The sequence below is a fragment of the Scyliorhinus canicula genome, chromosome 28 (genome assembly GCF_902713615.1).
Source record: "Scyliorhinus canicula chromosome 28, sScyCan1.1, whole genome shotgun sequence".
Classification (NCBI taxonomy): Eukaryota; Metazoa; Chordata; class Chondrichthyes; order Carcharhiniformes; family Scyliorhinidae; genus Scyliorhinus; species Scyliorhinus canicula.
In genome coordinates, this window is record NC_052173.1 from 11743838 (window position 1) to 11765512 (window position 21675).

The following is a 21675-nucleotide window of genomic DNA, read 5'->3' on the forward strand; positions in this document are numbered from 1 at the left end:
TCAGCCTTGAATATATTAAATGACTCGGCTTCCACTGCTGCCTGGGGCAGAGAATTCCAAATATGACCCCTCTAAGAGAAAGAAATCCTCCTCATCGCTGTTTTAAATGGGAGAGCCCTTATTTTTAAACTGTTTCTCCTAATTCTAGACTCCCCCCCCCCCCCCCCCCCCCCCCCCCCCCCCCCCCCCCGGCCCCGGGGGCACCTCACTCAGTTGTTGTTGCTGCGTCCACCATATTTCACGTTGGATTGTCTTGGCAGCTGTTGAACTGTCAGCAATGGATCTGGCTGGATGCAAAGATCCTTTTTCAAAGTAGCCTTTATTTACATACGCAACTACGTACAGGATTACAAAACACTAGGATAGACCCACTTGTCATCTCTCAGATTCTCCTCGTTCTCTGCTCTGTGATGTCATTATTATATTGCTCCTTCTGCATATGCCCAGTAGCTATTACTGTTCGAGTAGTGTTAGGGGTAACACTTTACTCTGCACCCACAAGTGGAAACTTTATTCCAAACTCTAGTGAATATAGGCCTAACCTGTCTTTCTTCATAAGACAACCCCTTCATCCGAGGGATCAGCCGAGTGAATCTTTTCTAAACTGCTTTGAATGCAATTATATCCCTCCCTGAAGTAAGGAGACCAAAATATTCCAGATGGGGGTCTCACTAAGGCCCTGTACAGCTCACCTCCCTTAATTTTATACACTTCTTGCAATAAAGCCAACATTCTGTTTCCCTTCTCACTCACTTGCTGTGCCTGCATACTGACCGTTTGTGACGAATGTACAAGGCTGCTCAGTCCCTCTGTACTGGAGCTTTCTGACGTTTTTCTCCATTTTAATGATATTCTGCGTTTCTATTCTTCCTGCCAAAGTGGACAAGCTCCTGCTTTCCCATATTATACTCCATGCCAAATTTCCCCCCACTCGTTTAACCCATTTATATCCTTTTACATTCTGTTTGTGTCCTCTTCGTGAGTTGCTTTGTTGCCTATCTATGTGTCATCAGCAAATTTAGATACCACACACTCAGTCCCTTTGTCCAAGCCATTACTATTGATTGTAAAGAGGTGACGCCCCGGCACAGATCTCTGTGACATGCCACTAGTTATGGTTTGCCAACCTGAAAATGACCCATTTATCCTGATGTTCTGCTTCCTGTTAGCTAACCAATGCTCTATCCATGCTAATCTATTACCCCCAACACCATGAGCCCTTATCTTGTATGGTAATCTTTTATGTGGGACATTATTGAATACCTTGTGGAAATCCAAATACATCACATCTACTGGTTCCCCATTGTCCTCCCTGCTTGTTACATCCTCAAAGAGCTCTAATTCTCTTTCACAAAACAATGTTGCTCTGCCTGATTGCAATCTGATTTTCTAAATGTACTGCTATACCTCCTTAGTAATGGTTTCTAGCACCTTCCCTGTGACAGATGTTAGACTGAACAGGCCTATAGTTTCCTGCTTTCTATCTCCCTCTTTTCTTGAATAGAGGTGTCACATTTGTGCTTTTCCAATCTGCCGGGAACTTTCCAGAAAGGAAGTTTGGAAAATTACAACCAATGCATCCACCACCCCTGCAGCCATTTCTTTTAAAGCCTTAGGATACAGGCCATCCGGTTCAGGGGGCTTCAATCCCAACAGTTTTTCCAGTACCTTTCATTAGTGATTGTTTTAAGTCCTTCTTCCCTATTTCCTCTTGATTTTCAACTATTATTGGGATATTTTTTGTGTCTTCTACAGTCTTACAACTCAAACCTACATGTTTACTAGGTCGAAAGGGTTCCTGCTTTGTAAATAGGACAAAACCTTAATTACTTTCCCCCACACTTCCTTAGCCTGGAGAAACGAGGCCAATTGTCTTGTCCACCTTGCCATCTTGGGTAAGATCAGCATAACCCAGCAACTAAACCTGCTTTGACAACGAGGCATCCAGACCGGAAACGTTCGCTCCCTTTTCTCTCCACTGAGGCTGTCAGACCTGCTGAGATTGTCCAGCATTTTCTGTGTTTGTTTCAGATTCCAACATCCGCAGTAATTTGCTTTTAACTAAACCTGGGATTTTCCTCCGGACCCAAACTCGTGTGTAGGCCGACTAATTGATTTATGGGGCCTGCCCTGTGTGTGGAACAGGGTAATCTGGCTCCTTCGATGAAGTAGAAATCAATCTGAAAATGTGTTGGGGAAACTGGACATTCGAAAAGGTTCAGGCTGAAACTTACCAACTGATGTTACAAAGTGGCATTGGCTTGGCTAACATTTGAACTCTTACTTTCCACTAGTGTTAAGGAGATGGAAGAAGCATTTGGACTGCTGTACCAGGAATTTAGACGGTTGAAAACTGTGTGTGTGAGACAGGCAGAGCTTATTAAGGAGCTGACTGTGAGGAGAGAAATAACCATTGGTGAGTAAAGAGCAGTTTTACAACCCAGACTAGCAGATCTTCCATTGTGTTGTTCATGGTGAGATGGAAGACGTGCACTTTTTTTAATTTAATAAGCGTGTTATCAATAAACTGTGGCATGAATTATGAAGGGACAAATACTATGGGATTTTAGAGGAAGAATACGCAAGACTTGGAATATAATCTGGATCAGTGTATGTGGTTTATGTAGCAAAATGTTCTCATTGAGATGAGCAATGGTGAAGTAATAGAAACATTAACATAGAAAATAGGGGGCAGCACGGTGGCACAGTGGCTAGCACTGCAGTCTCATGGCGGCGAGGTCCCAGGTTTGCAAACTCCACACGGACAGTGACCCAGAGCCAGGATCAAACCTGGGACCTCGGCGCCGTGAGGCAACAGGGCTAACCCACTGCGCCACCGTGCTGCCCCGCAAACCCGCACATTAAAGCGAGACACCTAGTCTCACTTTAATGGGCAGATTCCCGAGTTACCCGAGGTGTGGGATTGTGGGATCAATCTGCTTCGCCTCGGAGATCTTGGGCCAGCGATGGTCGGTACTGGTGTTCACAAATGGGTACCAGATCCAATGGCATTTGTGGGAGTATCCCAGATGATTGTAGACCCCTATGTGTGTGCCCTTTGGGCAGAGTGGTACCCTGGCACTGCTGGCACATGCCATATTGGCATCCTGGCAGTACAGCCTGGCACCTAGAAGTGAGACCTGGGTGCCAGCCCAGCACTGCCAAGGTGCCCGGGTGGCACTGCTGGGGTGCCAAACTGGCATTTTTTACAGAGTGCGATTGGCCGGGGATGCCCTACGTGGGTATTGGGGGGGGGGGGGGGGCATCCCATAGTGCTTGGGGAGGCGTCGGGTGTCACTTCGGTGGCCTTTGAGATCGGGGTGCCATTTAAAAATGGCGTCCAGATCTCTCGCTATACTGACAAGTTCCGGTGGGTGAAGCTCCTACAAAACAGGGCTATGTGCGGCCTTGTTGAGGCCCCTTGTTAAACCTGAGTCGTATTTTATAGCCTTGTGTTTCTCAGCGCTGCGAGCGTCAGAAAACATGTGGCTAAACGCACTCACTATGCGACTTTCATCCCATTTAGTAAAATTGCAGCCGCAATGTTTTGGCCTCAACTGTTTCCTGTGGCAATGATTTCCACAGGCCGACCACTCTCTCTGGGTGAAGAAATTTCTCCTCATCTCAGTTCTAAATGGTTTACTCTGTATCTTTAGAGTGTGCTCCCTGGTTCTGGACACCCCCATCATCTGGAACATTCTTCTTGCATCCACCCTGTCTAGTCCTGTTAGAATTTTATAGGCTTCTATGAGATCCCCCCTCATTCATCTGAACTCCACTGAATACAATCCTAACCGATACAATCTCTTCTCATACGTCAGTCCCGCCATCCCTGGAATCAGTCTGGTAAACCTTCGCTACACTCCCTCTATAGCAAGAACATCCTTCCTCAGATAAGGACACCAAAACTGCACACAATATTCCAGGTGTGGCCTCACCAAGGCCCTGTATAATTGCAGCAAGACATCCCCGTTCCTGTACTCTAATCCTCTCGCATTGAAGGCCAACATACCATTTTCCTTCTTTACCGCCTGCTGTACCTGCATGCTTATCTTCAGCGACTCATGTACGAGGACACCCAGGTCTCGTTGCACATTCCCCTCTCCTAATTTATGGCCATTCAGATAATAATCTGCCTTCCTGTTTTTGCTACCAAAGTGGATAACCTCACATTTATCCGCATTATACTGCATCTGCCATGCATTTCCCAATCACTTAACTTCTCCAAATCACACTGAAGGATCTCTGCATCTTGCTCACAGCTCACCCTCCCACCCAACGTTTGTGTCATCTGCAAATTTGGAGATATTACATTTTGTTGCCTCATCTAAATCATGAACATATACTGTGAATAGCTGGGGTTTGAGAACCGATTCCTGCGGTACCCCACTAGTCACTGCCTGCCATTGTGAAAATGACCTGTTACTTCCTACTCTTTATTTCATGTCTGCCAACCAGTTTTCTATCCATCTCACCACACTAACCCGAATCCTATGCGCTTTAATTTTACACACTAATCTCTTATGTGGGACTTAGTCAAAATCTTAGTCAAAGTCCAAATAAACCACATCCACTGGCTCCCTCTCATGAACTCTACTAGTTACATCCTCAAAGAATTCCAGTAGATTTGTCAGGCATAGAACATAGAACATAGGCCCTTCAGCCCTCGATGTTGTGCCGAGCAATGATCACCCTACTTAAACCCACATCCCAACAATCCCCCCATTAACCTTACACTACGGGCAATTTAGCATGGCCAATCCACCTAACCTGCACATCTTTGGACTGTGGGAGGAAACCGGAGCACCCGGAGGAAACCCACGCACACACAGGGAGGACGTGCAGACTCCACACAGACAGTGACCCAGCCGGGAATCGAACCTGGGACCCTGGAGCTGTGAAGCATTGATGCTAACCACCATGCTACCGTGAGGCCGTGATTTCTCTTTCATAAATCCATGATGACTCAGTCCGATTCTACGACTGTTTTCCAAGTATTCTGCTATAAAATCTTCGATAATGGGCTCTAGAATTTTCCCCATTACTGACATCTGGCTGACTGGTCTATAATTTCCTATTTTTGCATTACCTCCCTTTTTATTTCTTTATTTATTTTTGTAAGAGATTTATAGTACCAATTATTTTTTTCCAATTAAGGGGCAATTTTGCGTGGCCAATCCACCGACCCTGCACATCTTTGGGTTGTGGGGGTGAAACCCACGCAGACACTGGGGAGAATGTGAAAACTCCACACGGACAGTGACCCAGGGCCGGGATCGAACCTGGGACCTCGACGCCATGAGGCGGCAGTACTTCCCTGGCAACATTCTTGTAAACCTCCTGTGCACTCTCACCAGGGCAGTCATGTCCTTCCTGTAATGTGGTGACCAGAACCGCCCACAATATTCCAGTTGTGGCCTCACCAGGGTTTAATACAATTCCAACATCATATCCTTACTTTTATATTCTATACCTCTGCCAATGAAGGAGAGCATTCCATCTGCTTTCTTCACAACCTTGTCTACTTGAACTGCTGCCTTTAGGGACCTGTGTACCTGTAAAAAAGCCACTGTGCTACCCTTTTTACCTCACTTTTTCAATAGTGGAGTTACATTAGCTACCCTACAATCTGCAGGAACTGTTCCAGAGTCTATAGAATCATAAAAAAGTTAGAGCACAGAAGGAGGCCATTTGGCCCATCTTGTCCATTGGATACCCAGATGCCCTTTCTAATCCCACCTTCCTGCACCCGGTCCATGGCCCTGTAGTTTACAGCACTTAAGGTGCAGTTCCAAGTACTTTTTAAACGAGTTTCGGATCTCTGCCTCCACCACCAACTCGGGCAGCGAATTCCAGACTCCAACTACCCTCTGTGTAAAAACGTTCTTCCTCATGTTTCCCCCTACACCTTCTGTCACTTATTTTGAATCTGTGTCTCCTGGTTGTAGAATTCTCCACCAAGTGAAACTATTTTATCCTGTCCACTCTGTCTCTTTCCCTCATAATTGTGTACACCTCAATTAAGTCACCCCTCAACTTTCTTTGTCCCAAGGAAAATAACCCAACCTATCCAATCTCTCCTGTAGCTACACTTTTCCAGCCTTCTTGTAAACCTCCTGTGCTCTCTCTCCAGAGCAATAACCTCCTTCCTGTAATGTGGTGACCAGAACTGCCCACAGTACTCCAGCTGTGGCCTAACCAGTGTTTTATACAATTCCAGCATTATATCCTTACTTTTATATTCTATACCTCTGCCAATGAAGGAGAGCATTCCATCTGCTTTCTTCACAACCTTGTCGACTTGAACTGCTGCCTTTAGGGACCTGTGTACCTGTACGCCAAGATCTCTCACTTCATCTACCCCTCTTAGTATATTGTGTAGTCCCTATATACATGAGCTCACACTTCTCTGTGTTAAATTTCATCTGCCACTTTATCGCCCACTCCACCAACCCATCTATATTGTTTTGGAGATTGTAGCTATGAAATGGAAATGAAATGAAAATCGCTTATTGTCACGAGTAGTTTCAATGAAGTTACTGTGAAAAGCCCCTAGTCGCCACATTCCGGCGCCTGTCCGGGGAGGCTGGTACGGGAATCGAACCGTGCTGCTGGCCTGCTTGGTCTGCTTTAAAAGCCAGCGATTTAGCCCAGTGAGCTAAACCAGAACTGCCCTCAATACTCCAATTGTGGCCTCACCAGTGTTTTATACAATTCCAACATCATATCCTGACTTTTATATCCTATAACTCTGCTATCCTCTTCACTGTCCACCACTCGGCCAATCTTTGTGTCGTCTGCAAATTTCCCAATCGTGCTCCCCATGTTCACGTCCAAATCATTAATATATAACACTGTTATCGCCTGACAGGAGGCCCAGGGATCTGCAACATCAGAGTCCCTGTGGCCTCACCTGAATACGATTTACCCAGATGAGGGGGCGGGGCTACCCCCCTTTCCCCGAGGACTGCTGGGATATAAATACCCCGGCCTGGGTGTGGGCTGGGATTGGGGGCCCTGAGGGGAATAGGAGGAGTGTATAGTAAGGAGAATAAAACCTAACTTTTCTAAGTGGTCGCTTGCCTGAGACTTTACAAAACAAATATGTTAATATATAACATTCACCCCTTCAAAAATGTTCCTCAATTCCATTAGATCACGGCCAATCTGTACCTCCCTCCATTGACCCACCTTTCCTCCATATCCTGACCTCCCTTACCCAACAAAGATCGATCAATCTCAAGCTTGAACATTTTGATTGACAAATCATCCACAGCCTTTTCTAGAGGGTGGACACAGCTCCTGATCACCTTTCTGTGAAAAATGCTTTCTGAATTCACTTTGATATGGCCTAGTTCTAATTTAAAGATTTGCCCACTTGTCCAGGATTCCCTGGTTAAGCCATGGCCCCAGATTCCATGGCCGAGAGTTCTTCCAGTAGCCTGGCCAACATTGTTCCCTCAACCAACACTACCGAAAGACAGATAAATTGGTCATTCATCTCCTTACTGTTTGTGGGACCTTGCTATGCACAAATTGGCTGCTGCACTTACTCACGCAATACCAATAACTGCACTTCAAAAGTAATACATTAGTTTGAATTGTTTGATGACATCTATGATCACGAAAGATGTTGTATAAATGCAAGGTTTTTCTTTATGCACTGTGATATTGTGAACACGCTGGCTAATATATCTACATTGGTGCTGCTCCCTATGGCATAGTTCAAGGTACTGCTAGTAGGAGAATTTATCATCCAATTTTAATTCTTATTTTTGTCGAACTGTCAGAATTTCCATGTTGACATCACATAATGTACGTGGGTGTCTCATTCAGTATTACATCAGCTGGCACTCAATGACATTGCTGAGCTACCCAAACTGCTAGAATATGGTTGGTGTTCACTGAACCCAAGGAGCACTCCTACTTATCTGTTGACATGGATTGTGAATGCAGCAAATGCAGTAGCCGAGGCCCCGCAATGGGTTTATTCAGTGAGCAGCTGATTGATACGGAGCAAGGAATATCCCAGATTTGTTGTATATTGCATGTTTGGCAGGTCTCACAAAGAGGTTCTGAATCTTTTATCCTTGAGCATTAAGTTTAATTAAAACACATCTTCCTATACATATATATAGCAATAGCCCAAGCTATGAACTAACTCCATACTTCCTTTTACGCAGGTGTCTGTCCAGTCCACAACTGACCCTTGTTTCAGGTCATGTGTCTCTTTATATCACACGATGGGTGTGACTGCTTCCCAGTCCCATATCAATTCTTGCTTGGCCAGAGACCCTCCTACACTACAACTCCCAAGTCTTTTTTTTTAAATTTCCAATTAAGGGGCAATTTAGCGTGGCCAATCCACCTAACCTGCACATTTTTGGGTTGTAGGGCGAAATCCACACAAACAGGGGGAGAATGTGCAAACTCCGCACGGACAGTGACCCGGGGCTGGGATCGAACCTGGGTCCTCAGCGCCATGAGGCAACAATGCTAACCACTGCGCTACCGTGCCGTCCAACTCCCCCAAGTCTTTACCCAATGTATTTGCATTAAAATCATCCTACCACCTCCCCACCAAGTCTCTGACTTTATCAATTGAGATGGTCTGGAGGACACATTTGGAGGAGTGGTATGTTCTGATGATTGGGCCAACTTTTGTTGATTTACGAGTTTGAGTTGTAGCCTGTATTTCTAGCACTTGGTGTCTTCTTCTGATAGGCTTTTTCCACTCTTTGGAGTTGAACTTTTTTTTGTCAACTCCCCATCTGGGTAGCACGGTAGCATGGTGGTTAGCATAAATGCTTCACAGCTCCAGGGTCCCAGGTTCGATTCCCAGCTGGGTCACTGTCTGTGCGGAGCCTGCACGTCCTCCCCGTGTGTGCGTGGGTTTCCTCCGGGTGCTCCGGTTTCCTCCCACAGTCCAAAGATGTGCGGGTTAGGTGGATTGGCCATGCTAAATTGCCCGTAGTGTCCTAAAAAGTAAGGTTAAGGGGGGGGGGTTGTTGGGTTACGGGTATAGGGTGGATACGTGGGTTTGAGTAGGGTGATCATGGCTCGGCACAACATCGAGGGCCGAAGGGCCTGTTCTGTGCTGTACTGTTCTATGTTCTATGTTCTATGTTCTGCTCGAGCACCACTGGCTTGTTCTATTCTGGAGAGAGTGTTAACTCTGTATAATTGTAGGGCGCCACGTGGTGCAGTGGACAGCACTGTGACTGTGGCACTGAGGGCCCAGGTTCGAATCCCAGCTCTGGGTCACTGACCGTGTGGAGTTTGCACATTCTCCCCATGTCTGCGTGAGTTTCACCCCCACAACCCAAAAGATGTGCAGGTTCGGTGGATTGGCCACCCTAAATTGCCCCTTAATTGGAAAAACAATAATTGGGTACTCTAAATATATATATATATATTTTAAAAAACGTCTGTACAATTGTGGTATGTGTGGTGATATGCATCACTGTAAATACGCAAGGGGTTAATGTAAATACACGTAGACTAGATAGACACTAGAGGGAGCACCAGAGACATGACACACAGACACTCAGCCAATAGGCCAGTAAGATAGGACACGACCAATGGGCATTCACGATACACACAGAGGTGGCACTACCACAGGGGGGCATCACACCAACCCATATATAAGGACACAGCACACATGATCTTTCTCTGTGGAGACACTTAGTGAGTACAGACAGGGTTGATTTGAAACACATCACACCCACCACGTGGATTGTAGCAGACTGGTTCGTCAGTCTGAGTAGCGATAGCAGGATTAACAGGAGAGTCGAATCCAAGTAGGAGAATCGTTAACAGTTTAATAAATGTGTTAAAGCTATCTCCAAGTCTGAACCTTCCTTTGTCAGAGTGTACATCAAGGAAGCAGCTTATGCTACGTCAAGAGCATAACAAAACAGTATGAACCTGTGGTGATCACAAGTTAACCAGATGCAACACAACTGAGCGACCACTAGAGGGAGCACGGGAGAGCCATATAAATACATCAGGACAGGAAGTGAGGACACACTCTTCACAGCAGGCGGGCTGGTAAGCAGGACACACAGCAAGCAAAGCTGGTAGTTAGCACTGGAAGGTAGTTCTAGGTCGAGCTCTGGAAACTGAACGAACTCACAATAAAGCATCTTCTCCACACTTGAGACTACGAGCTTTATTAAGATACGAGGAACAACACATGGTACCCAGGAGTGATTTCAGACGCTTATGACAGGACAACTCAGCTGCAGATACAGAAAACAAAAAAAAACATGGCATGGAAATCTCAACCAAGAATGGCATGGAAATCTCCTACTGGACATTCGACTTGGGAAGACATTGCTGATGAGAGGATGTGCCTTGGATACCCACTTCACCTGGACACGACTGGAAAAGTAAGAAGTGTCTGGGAAAGGTTTAAACAAATGTTCGATTTCGGTATCATAGCATATGATGCAGCGGCAGCTTCAGACGAAATTAAAATAGCAATTCTCATCGAAGGAAATGAAGCTATGAAAGTTTATAATGGATTTAAATACTCAAAAGGTGAAGACAGAAACAGCTTACAAACGGTACTAAACAAATTTGAAGAGTACTGTGAGAAATTTGAACAGCAAGACATACTCAGAGTCCAAACTGCACAGAGACTGAGTGATGCAAAACTTAAAAAATCACGAAAAGAACAAGAAATCGCGAATGCAAAGAACAGATCAAAAAGAAGAAATAACACGAATTTCTCACAAAGCCAAAACGCTGAAACCCAGTCCAAATCGGAAAGAAAAGGTAACTTACAACTTTTAGAAAGAAAAAAACGCTGAAATCCGCGATAAAATGGCGTCGGGGCACATTTTGCAGTCTATGGTAAACAAAGAACTACAAATCGCGTCTGCGCATGCGCCGGAACCGGAAGTCGCGCATGCGCAGTTTACAAAAGATCGCGGCGCCGATCGTTATGCGCATGCGCAAGCCGCGCATGCGCAGTCAAAAAAAGTCTTCGTCGCGGACCGTCATGCGCATGCGCAAGCCGCGCATGCGCAATGGACACCGAACCGCACAAGGAAAGAAAGCCGATTTGCGCATGTGCAAGTCGTTCCTACGCGTGACGTCATGACGTCTGAGAATCCTGACCACGCCCACTTAAAAGGGAAATGCCCGAAAATTGAAAACAAGACACTTAAAGTGGTAAAACCAAATTTTCTTGCCTCAGAACACAGAAAAACGCCTGAACTTAAACCAACAGTGAAAAACAACTTGCACAAAACCTTGGAAAAAGCTGCCTTCACCACACACAGTGAAGCGAACAAAAAGAATTCCGAAACAACAAAAGATGATTTGTTTTTCGACGATTACCTCTCAGACCTGACTGGGTCAGTCGGATATGCTTATCACAGCATCAGCGACACGGTCGCAAAGCACAACACGAACCAACTCGTGGTAGATGAATCCAACCAAGATGATTTGGTTTTCAAAGAATACTACTCAGACATGGCTGAGTCAGTCGGATATGCTTATCACAGCATCAGCGACACGGTCGCAAAGTTCAACACGAATCAACTCGTGGTAGAAGAATCCAACCAGGATGATTTGGTTTTCGGAGAATACTACTCAGACACAGCTGAGTCAGTCGGATATGCTTATCACAGCATCAGCGACACGGTCGCAAAGTTAAACACGAATCAACTCGTGGTAGAAGAAGCCAACGAAGATGAAATGGGTTTCAAAGAATACTACTCAGACATGGAGGAGTTATTTGGACATGCTGATCACAGCATCAGCGACACCGTTGCAAAGCTCAACACGACTCTACTCATGGTGGATGAATCCAACACCATGGTGCCATGGCAGCTCGTCGATACATTGGATGACAGCAATACCCAAGACGAAGACGACGCCACACAGAGAGCACAGGAAGACTCCACGGAGCGAGCGATGACAGGCTCCACAGTGCGGGTGATGAAAGACGCCAACAGGGATGCAAGCAAACACTCCCGGGCGGACACCAAGCATGAACAAGACCATGAAGGTAAACCCGCTGTACCTGAGCAACCGCAAGCAGACTATGAAAGTCCAACACGCTCACAGGAACAAGAAGAAAGAGCAGACTATGAAAGTCCAACACGCTCACAGGAACAAGAAGAAAGAGCGGACTATGAAAGTCCAACACGCTCACAGGAACAAGAAGAAGACAATGCACCTCTGCCCACTGCATGCGAAGACAGTGACAAGGTGATCACACTCAACGTACAGGATCACAGTGAGACTGACAGTTCTCAGCTTGTCTGTACCGAAGCACAGAGCGAAAACAGTGACAAGGTGCTCGCACTTGACGTACAGGATCACAGTGAGACTGACAGTTGTCAGCTTGTCTGTACAGAAGCACAGAGTCGGGCCACCCAACAGTCCAGAGAGACAACGCCAAAAGAAAACATGCAGATTTTGACTCCAGAAGAGGAGCACCTGGAGTCCACAGAGACAATGCCGAAAGAAACCATGCAGATTCTGACTCCAGAAGAGGAGCACCTGGAGTCCAGAGACATCAAACAAAAAGAAACCGTGCAGATTTTGACTCCAGAAGAGGAGCACCTGGAGTCCAGTGAGATAACATCAACAGAAATCATGAAGATTTTAACTCCAGAAGCGGAGCACCAAGAGTCTAGAGAAACCACGTCAACTGAAATCATGCAGATTTGGACTCCAGAAGAGGAGCGCCGAGAGTCCACAGACACCGCGTCAAATGTAATCAAGAAGACTTTGACTCCGGAAGACGAGCACCAAGAAAGCAAAGATGCGGAATCCAATTCTCCACAACTGATTGATGTCACCTGCACCGATGCAACATCAGATCATTCGCACCACTCGCGAGAAGACGAGCACCAAGAAAGCAAAGATGCGGAATCCAATTCTCCACAACTGATTGATGTCACCTGCACCGATGCAACATCAGATCATTCGCACCACTCGCGAGACGGAATGCTCAATGACTCAAATTATCCACTCGGGACACTCATAGAGTATAACAAGAAAAACAAAAGTCAAAAGAAACACAGCAAGAACAAAAACAACATGAAGCGCGACAAGACCAACAACAATAGCAAGAAGCACAGCAGAAACGAGAACGACAACAGCAAGAAGAAAAGCAACATGACGCGCAACAAGACAAACAACAACGTCAGGCACAAAGATAGCGACAACGACAGAGGCAGAAACAACAAGAATGGCAACAAACACAACAAAGTCAGGAGCAAAGATAGCGACAACAACAAAGACGGAAACGACAAAAACAGCGACAAGTACGGCAACGGAAACAACAAAAACAGGAACGACAGAAACAACAGCAATGAAACAACGACTTGTACACAATGGCACTACTTGGCACATGATGGACGATGTCACAGCACACTGCAAAACGATAACAAGACTACAAACATGTCATGGGATGACAACGAATCGCACAAACTCACGTCTGCTCCAGAACAAGCAAGCACACCAGCATCCAAGGCGGATGAGACAATAAATCAACACCACAAGCACAAAAAAAAAGTCCATGCCAGTCAACATCAGTGATGTGACCATGCAAACACCTCGGGATGACGCATTGGGTACTTAAGATAACAAGGAACACCAACAACATTCACAGCGGACTTGCAATATCAATATCACCACGTCATCAACAACAAAAAGAAAAAAAAAAGCTCTGAACAAATTCATCAGGTTTGGACTCATAAATGTGTTTATTAAGTTTGGACATATAAATACATTGGCTTTGTTAACTAAGGCAATAGCATCATCACTTGTATAGATACGCATATCATAAGTTACTGTTTTGTATAATTTTCCTTAATGATGTACAGAAACTATGTAATGAGAAAGAAGGGGATGTGGTGATCGTAGATTGACCAGATACAAAAACAACAGAGCAAACACGAGCGGGAGAGCTATAAATACACTGGGACAGGATATACAATTTTCTTTAACAATGTTCAGAAAATATGTTAAGAGAAAAAGGGGGATGTGGTGATCACAAGTTAACCAGATGCAACACAACTGAGCGACCACTAGAGGGAGCACGGGAGAGCCATATAAATACATCAGGACAGGAAGTGAGGACACACTCTTCACAGCAGGCGGGCTGGTAAGCAGGACACACAGCAAGCAAAGCTGGTAGTTAGCACTGGAAGGTAGTTCTAGGTCGAGCTCTGGAAACTGAACGAACTCACAATAAAGCATCTTCTCCACACTTGAGACTACGAGCTTTATTAAGATACGAGGAACAACACAGAACCCGGGTTTCCTTTCTCCGTGTGATCCACTGTAATCTTTGTGGGAGTTGAAGGTGTCTTTCCCAATCGCTTTGATGTTCCTCATCAGTGGGCTCACCTTGGAGTTTGGCTTTTATCACAAAATAGTGTACTTCAGTGTGTGTCTGTGCATCACTGAGGTGTGCTTTGGCGAGTTGCTGATCATTGGTTCTTTGCTCCAGCATCGTCTTGCAGCTTTGCGCATTGGCTGGAGGTTGCAGTGTCTGTTCCGTGGTGTTGACGGATAGTGTGACAGCAACCATTGGAGTCTGGGTTTATTCTTCTGTTGCTGGTCATTGCACTGTGTGTGTTCCACTCGAGGTACAATGTTAATTATCTGAAGCTTTGGCTAGTCAGACCAAGCTGCAGCTTCTGCCACCTGCAAATAAATTGGACAAACCAGTTCTGCGAAGATTGGCAACAATTCAGAAATGAAGTCCAAGTCAAGCCTGGTGAGCTTCTCAGAAACGTGCAGCTCCATGTCATTGATGACAGGAGTTGTCTTGATGCCTCCTGCCGTTTTAAGAAGGTTAAGGGCAACACACGCCTCTCTGCTTCAGAGAGGAAATGATTTGTTTCAGATGACGTACATGAATTTGAATATCTGCTTGTCCCCATACCTTAGTGATTCCAGGATGATGTCTCTGACTGGAAGTTTGATTCCTCCAGACCTGTCGAGTGGTGTGTCTCATTCATAGCCACAGCCACGGTTTATTATCTGAGAGGACTGCAACACTGGCTCCCGTGTCAAATTTGAAGTTGATGAGGTAACCTTATACTGTCTCTTCCTGGTGTGGAACCTCAATCTCCTGGATTGTCTTGGGATGCTCTGCACATCTGGGTGTATTAGCTTTGCAATGCTTTCTGAAGTGTCTCAGGCAGTTGCAGTTGAAATACTGCACTGAGATTGCTGAACATTGCTCTCGCCTGTGAGGTCATTTGACTCCGGAGTGCTGACGTTGTCTCCCACCCTCTTCTGGTCTGTTGGAGTATTGCCTTCCTTGGCTTGGAGCCTCTCTGCGCCTTTGTTATTTCACTAGCTGGACAGTTGGAGTTGCTCTGTACCATAGTTACTTTTGCCTCATAAAATACATCAGTGCTGTTGGTGGATTTCGGACCGCTGTTTATTTGGATGGCCTTTTCTAGAGTCGGGTCTTCCTGGGCCTGTAGTATGTCTGAAAGGGCATAATCAGCCACTCCAACAATATTTCTGTACATTAGGAGTTCTGATTCAAGGGCATCATAGTCACAGCCTTCAGCCAATCTGTATAATTTGTTTATAAAAGAGTCAACTGATTCTCCAGTCTGTTGGACACATTTGTTTAATCTTGCTCTTAATGTTTGCTGCTTCTTAACTTAAATTATGTGTCAAACGGTTTCAGAACTTCATGAAATTTATCTGTGGATTTGTTTGTTCCTTGCCTCACAATAATCATCGGCTATTGAACCTACTGAATAAAGTAGCACCTTTTAAACCTTCTGCTTCTGTTTTTTTTCCTTAAAATGCACTCAGCCACCACTTGGTATGGCACCGATTCTAAACCTGGGCTGGCCACAATGCTTTCGGAAATGGGCTGCTCTGTCTTTATCTTTGCAACATTAAGCCTTTTAGACTAGTCCTGGCTTCAAACTGAATTATTTGTTCCCTCCTGCTCAGTGCTTTGACTCTGCACTCTATAGGTATTCACAATTGACCCTCCACGAGACATTGAGGAGTGCCCTGCTGCACAGTGAAAATGTTTCTTCTGCTTCCAAATGCTTCCAGATCTGCAATGGAGCTTATTGATCTCCCTCTTGTGTCTCCACTTCGCATGCTATCTGTCAGGTCAGAATACTGCTCCTTTAGTTTTGCAACCTTTGAATTTCTGCTCCAGCTTCTGCGAGGTTCTGGGTTTTTCTATTCGCTGCCACTACGTTGTATCTTCAGTAGGTCTCACAAAGAGGTTCTGAGTCTTATATACTGTGAACATTGTGTTTGTTGATAGTTAAAGTAAAGTCGCCATAGTCCCAGATGACCATAGGCCGCTTTTCCCTATGATTTAACCCGAGGATCACCACACCTCAGGCGAGGGGCAAGATTGAGAATGTGGACCTTCATGAATAACCTCACCCGGTATGGGAATTGAACCGGCGTTGCTGGCCTCGCTCTGCATCACGAACCAACTGTCCAGCCAACTGAGCTAAACCGGTGTTATTGATAACACATAACTATGTTCATATAAACAGGGTACAGCCCAAGCTATAAGTTAACTTCATACTTGTGGGGTGAGGGGTCCTGCTGCCTGGGGAAAGCGGGCAGCATAATCAAAGGCCCCTCCCCCCCGGCTTACTCACTCTTCCAACTTCTTCCATCGGCAGGAGATACAAAAGTCTGATACACGCACAAACATCTATATTTAACGAGGAAAGTTACCAGACTCCGAAATGACCCTCTTATGAACTGACCTGATTAATACTACATTCTTGTATGCTTCACCCGATGCCGGTGTCTATGTATTTGCATTGTGGACCTTACGTTGCACTTTTATGTATTTTCTTTTTATTTTATTTTCTTCCCATGTACTAAATTATCTGTTTGAGCTGCTCGCAGAAAAATGCTTTTCACTGTACCTCGGTACATGTAACAATAAACGAATCCAGCAAAAACAATCCAATCTCTCTCACTCTCGCTCTCTCTCCGACACTGACTGATCTTCTATGCAGGTCCACCGTTTTGTTTCCTATCCTTTATATAATGTTTCAAGATACAAAATACGTTTTGGTCAAAATCTTCTTGTTTTCCCTCTGAGTCTCCTTGCTTTCTTTCAGATATGCCGTTCAGTGTGCCAATACAGTGCACAGACACCGGGAAGCCAGACCAATCTGAAGGTCCCTTCCTCAGAGCACAGAAGAAGAACGGCCTCGAGGTAGCTGATTGCAATGTTCCTGTTGATCCTCCGGATGTTATGGTGGACAGAAACCATGACCAGGTGCTTGAGTGCTGTTCCAAACTCGACATTAAGTTTCCCCCAACCAGTGTCGACTACAACTTTTTAATCAGCGAACCAGAAAATCTACCCCACGTGAACACTGTTCATTTACCAGAACCTCCAACTCCAACTGATGAAATTGTTCAAGGTTCTGCAAGCAACTTGTATGATGACTACAGAAGTACTTACAGCTTTAATATAGACAGGAGTGCATTGGAACAGTCAACTGTGAATATTCCGGGGTCCTTTCTGGGTGAGAGGGGGATACCTTTAGGGCCAGCCTACCCCTTTTGGGAAAAAGAGGACTTGGGTACATTCAATGCTTCAGAAAATGTTCAATTACCGAGGAGCTTGGACTCTGCCGTTGCCTGTCACTCTATAGACTATGTATCTGTTACACCTGAACCTGCCATCCCTCGAAAGATAAGCGGGCCTCAACAGGTAGGCAACTGTCCTTTTGAATTGTTTGGTGGCGTCACACTGTTTAAATATCTGTGACCAATTTACACATAAGGCTGTCTGGTACTTTTGTAAAGCATCTAGAAGCCAGTAATTACACCATATGACTCAACAAAGAAATTATCTCCTGTGGACTGGGCAGGATTTAAAATCAGGCCCCAGATTTTGAAATGCAGAGGTATGTCACACTGCCCTTCCACTTCTGGTCTTAGGTTTGATTGGTTGACAATCTACTTTCCCCGTTAAATATAGATGCCCACTTTGAAATGATTCTGGGCAGTCTTAAATACAGTAGTGGGGCTCCACAGCATAAAACCACCCAGAACCCAGCACAAATTGATTTGGATCACTCGGATATGGCTGGTGTGTGTGGTTCACCCGTCACTTTCCGGAGATGAGATAGTGTTGGTGTAACGTAAAGGATTCTGTGTATAGCCTGTGCTATACCTCACCAGGGAGTCCTTGATGCTGACATTCAGTGGAAAAGTGTTCCATTTTCCAGCACTTACTCATGTCAATCAGCTCAAAATTAAGCAAAAAGTAGAAATTATTTTTTCAAGCAAACACCTCGTTTTTAATTTGAGCCACCTGGTGGCTGTGCTAACTATGTGTGGAGCCCTTACTGTCCTCGGGTCTTCAGTTGCTGCCCTTTCTAACGAGGCCAAGCACTAGGTGGCTAGACACCTGCCTGATTCAGGCAGTGGGCCCTGTATTCTGTAATTTGCCTTTGTAAGATGTACACCGGACCCCAGTTGCCGTTTTAAAAGACAACGTGACAGAGCGAGCGTTGCCAATCTTGGCACACAGCCAAATAGGACCACAATTATGCCTTTAAAGTGCTGCCAAACACAAACTTTTCCAGTGCACTGCAGCCAAACCCAGCACCTTTCAAAGAACCAGCAGACACGATGGGCCAAATGGCCTCTTTCTGTGCTGTATCATTCGACCATTTCCACCCCACTGGTACCAAGCCCCAGCATCCCTTATCCAGTGCCACCAAATCCCAATACCGCACTCTCCTAAATAGCTCCACTCTGGTGCATCTTGCAAGCCATCTTGTTGTGTTTCCTCAACTTTAAAAAGTTAATATATAAAAGGCAAATAGATGGGTAAAATTTTTTAAAAATTCTTTCATGGGATGTGGGTGTCATAGAATCATAGAATTTACAGTGCAGAAGGAGGCCATTTGGCCCATCGAGTCTGCACCGGCCCTTGGAAAGAGCACACTCATTTCTCCACCCTATCCCCGCAACCCAGTAACCCGATCAATTTATCATGGCCAATCCACCTAACCTGTACATCTTTGGACACAAAGGGACAATTTAGCATGGCCAATCCACCTAACCTGTACATCTTTGGACACAAAGGGACAATTTAGCACGGCCAATCCACCTAACCTGTACATCTTTGGACACAAAGGGACAATTTAGCACGGCCAATCCACCTAACCTGTACATCTTTGGACACAAAGGGACAATTTAGCACGGCCAATCCACCTAACCTGTACATCTTTGGACACAAAGGGACAATTTAGAACGGCCAATTCACCTAACCTGTACATCTTTGGACACAAAGGGACAATTTAGCATGGCCAATCCACCTAACCTGTACATCTTTGGACACAAAGGGACAATTTAGCATGGCCAATCCACCTAACCTGCACATCTTTGGACACAAAGGGACAATTTAGCATGGCCAATCCACCTAACCTGTACATCTTTGGACACAAAGGGACAATTTAGCATGGCCAATCCACCTAACCTGTACATCTTTGGACACAAAGGGACAATTTAGCATGGCCAATCCACCTAACCTGTACATCTTTGGACACAAAAGGACAATTTAGCATGGCCAATCCACCTAACCTGCACATCTTTGGACACTAAGGGACAATTTAGCATGGCCAATCCACCTAACCTGTACATCTTTGGACACAAAGGGACAATTTAACATGGCCAATCCACCTAACCTGTACATCTTTGGACACAAAGGGACAATTTAACATGGCCAATCCACCTAACCTGCACATCTTTGGACTGTGGGAGGAAACTGGAGTACCCGGAGGAAACCCACGTAGACACGGGGAGAACATGCAGACTCCGCAGTCAACCGAGGCCAGAATTGAACCCAGGACCCTGGAGCTGTGAGGCAGCAGTGCTAACCACTGTGCCACCGTGTGTGCCACTGCAAAGGCCACCTTTTGTTGCTCATCCCGAACTGCCCTTGACTTGCCAGGCCATTGCAGAGGGTAGTCAAGAGCCAACCACATTGTCACGCGTAGGTCAGGCCAGGTAAGGACAGCAGATTTCCTTCCCTAAAGGACATGAGCGAACCAGCTGGGTTTTTATAACAATAGATGATAGTTGCATGGTCAACATTACTGAGACTAGTTTTCACTTCCAGATGTTTATTTATTGAATTTAAATTCCACCAGCTGGATTTGAACCCTTGCCCCCAGAGCATTTGCCTGGGCCTCTGGATTGCTAGTCTTGTGACATTACCACTGCACCACCATCTTCCCATTGTAAAATAAAAACCATTCATTAACAAATGTAAAATAATCAAGGTAACTAAAAAGCCCAGAGTACAATGCAATAAAGAAGTCAGTGGCCAGGCTAATGGGTATTTAATGGAAAACAGCGTTATTGTTTGTGAGTAATAACACACAAAGGGCTGAATGTTCTGACCCTTCCTGCCAGCGTATTAATGATGCTTCTAATTGGCTGCAGAGTTCATGGAGCCCTCCTTATTTACCCGAGGATTGCCACGCAGGACATGAAACCACTTTGAACTCGGAATCAAGCCTCAACTCCCAAGTCTGTGAATTCTGTCAAGCTATATTCCCGGCTGGTGCAGCAACCCGAGACGATTACTTGGTACATCTCACCGGACATATCGAATGCGACTAACCCCTGTGGCTCCATTTCTGGGTATCTGGGCAATGCTACGTAACCACTGCAAAAGGTCAATGAGCAACACTGTACTCCGTTCAATGGAGGCTGACGGGCCACGAATAGGCAAATGTTTGTTCCTAAAAGAGTGCAAAGGGGTGAGGGACACTTGAACTGGACTGAGCAAATATGAAACAGCACTCGGGGCAGGAGGTGAAGGGGAGGGAATTAAACGAATGTGAAAAGAACAGAATTTGCTACATCGCAGATCACTTTAGACTCAATGTAGTTCAGAGAACAGATGGCTGAAAAGCGTTTGATCCACAGAATAACACAGCAGGAGTGTGTTACCAGGCAGCAACTCACCAGGGAAGGGTTCAGATCACTCCATCAACAGTGAGGGTAACATTGCTGTTTCTGATAGATAAGAGGCACACTCGCAAAATGAACCATAGTAATATTATACTACATTTCAGATGGCCTCCATTGCAGTATTATCATATACCACAAAAAGAGGCTCTTCAGCCGATCATGCCTATGCCAGTTCTGTAAAAGGGCTGTCCAATTAGCCCACTGTCCTGCTCTTTCCCCATCACATCATTCTCCAATTTCCATTTCAAAGCCTCTATTGAATCTTTCAGGCAGCACAGTCCAAATTGGACCTGCTCATTGTTTGCAATTTGTTTCCTCATGTTACCTTTGGTTCTTTTGCGAATCGCTTTAAATCTGTTTTCTTTTGTTCCCGACCCTCCTGCCATTGGAAACAAAGTAGTTCAGCAAAGCTGTCAAAACCCTTCATGATTTTGAATGCCCCTAGTAAAACTTCTCCCAACCTAATCTGCTCTAAGGAGAACAACCACACTTTTCCAATCTATCCAGGCACCTGAAGTCTTTTATCCCTGGTACCTTCAGCGGGATTCTCCATTCCTGAGACTAAGGGCGGGATTCTCCGACCCCCTGCCGAGTCAGAGAATCGGCGGAGGGGCGGCATGAATCCCGCGACCACTGGCTGCCGAATTCACCGGTGCTGGGGATTTGGCGGGGGCAGGAACCGTGCTGCGC

General features: G+C 45.5%; 1 protein-coding gene across 2 annotated transcripts in view; it reads left to right on the forward strand.

The window, feature by feature from the left end:
- LOC119958118 (TRAF family member-associated NF-kappa-B activator-like) overlaps nucleotides 1–20957 on the forward strand; it is a 23374-nt gene extending 2417 nt beyond the window's left edge. For both annotated transcript variants that reach the window (XM_038786364.1, XM_038786365.1), the window contains exons 2-4: nucleotides 2295–2416; nucleotides 17103–17704; nucleotides 20452–20957. In XM_038786364.1, the coding sequence (XP_038642292.1) occupies nucleotides 2295–2416; nucleotides 17103–17704; nucleotides 20452–20631 (904 nt within the window). In that variant the 3' untranslated portion in view covers nucleotides 20632–20957. The remainder of the gene's footprint in view (nucleotides 1–2294; nucleotides 2417–17102; nucleotides 17705–20451) is intronic.
- Nucleotides 20958–21675: the final 718 nt, after the last annotated feature.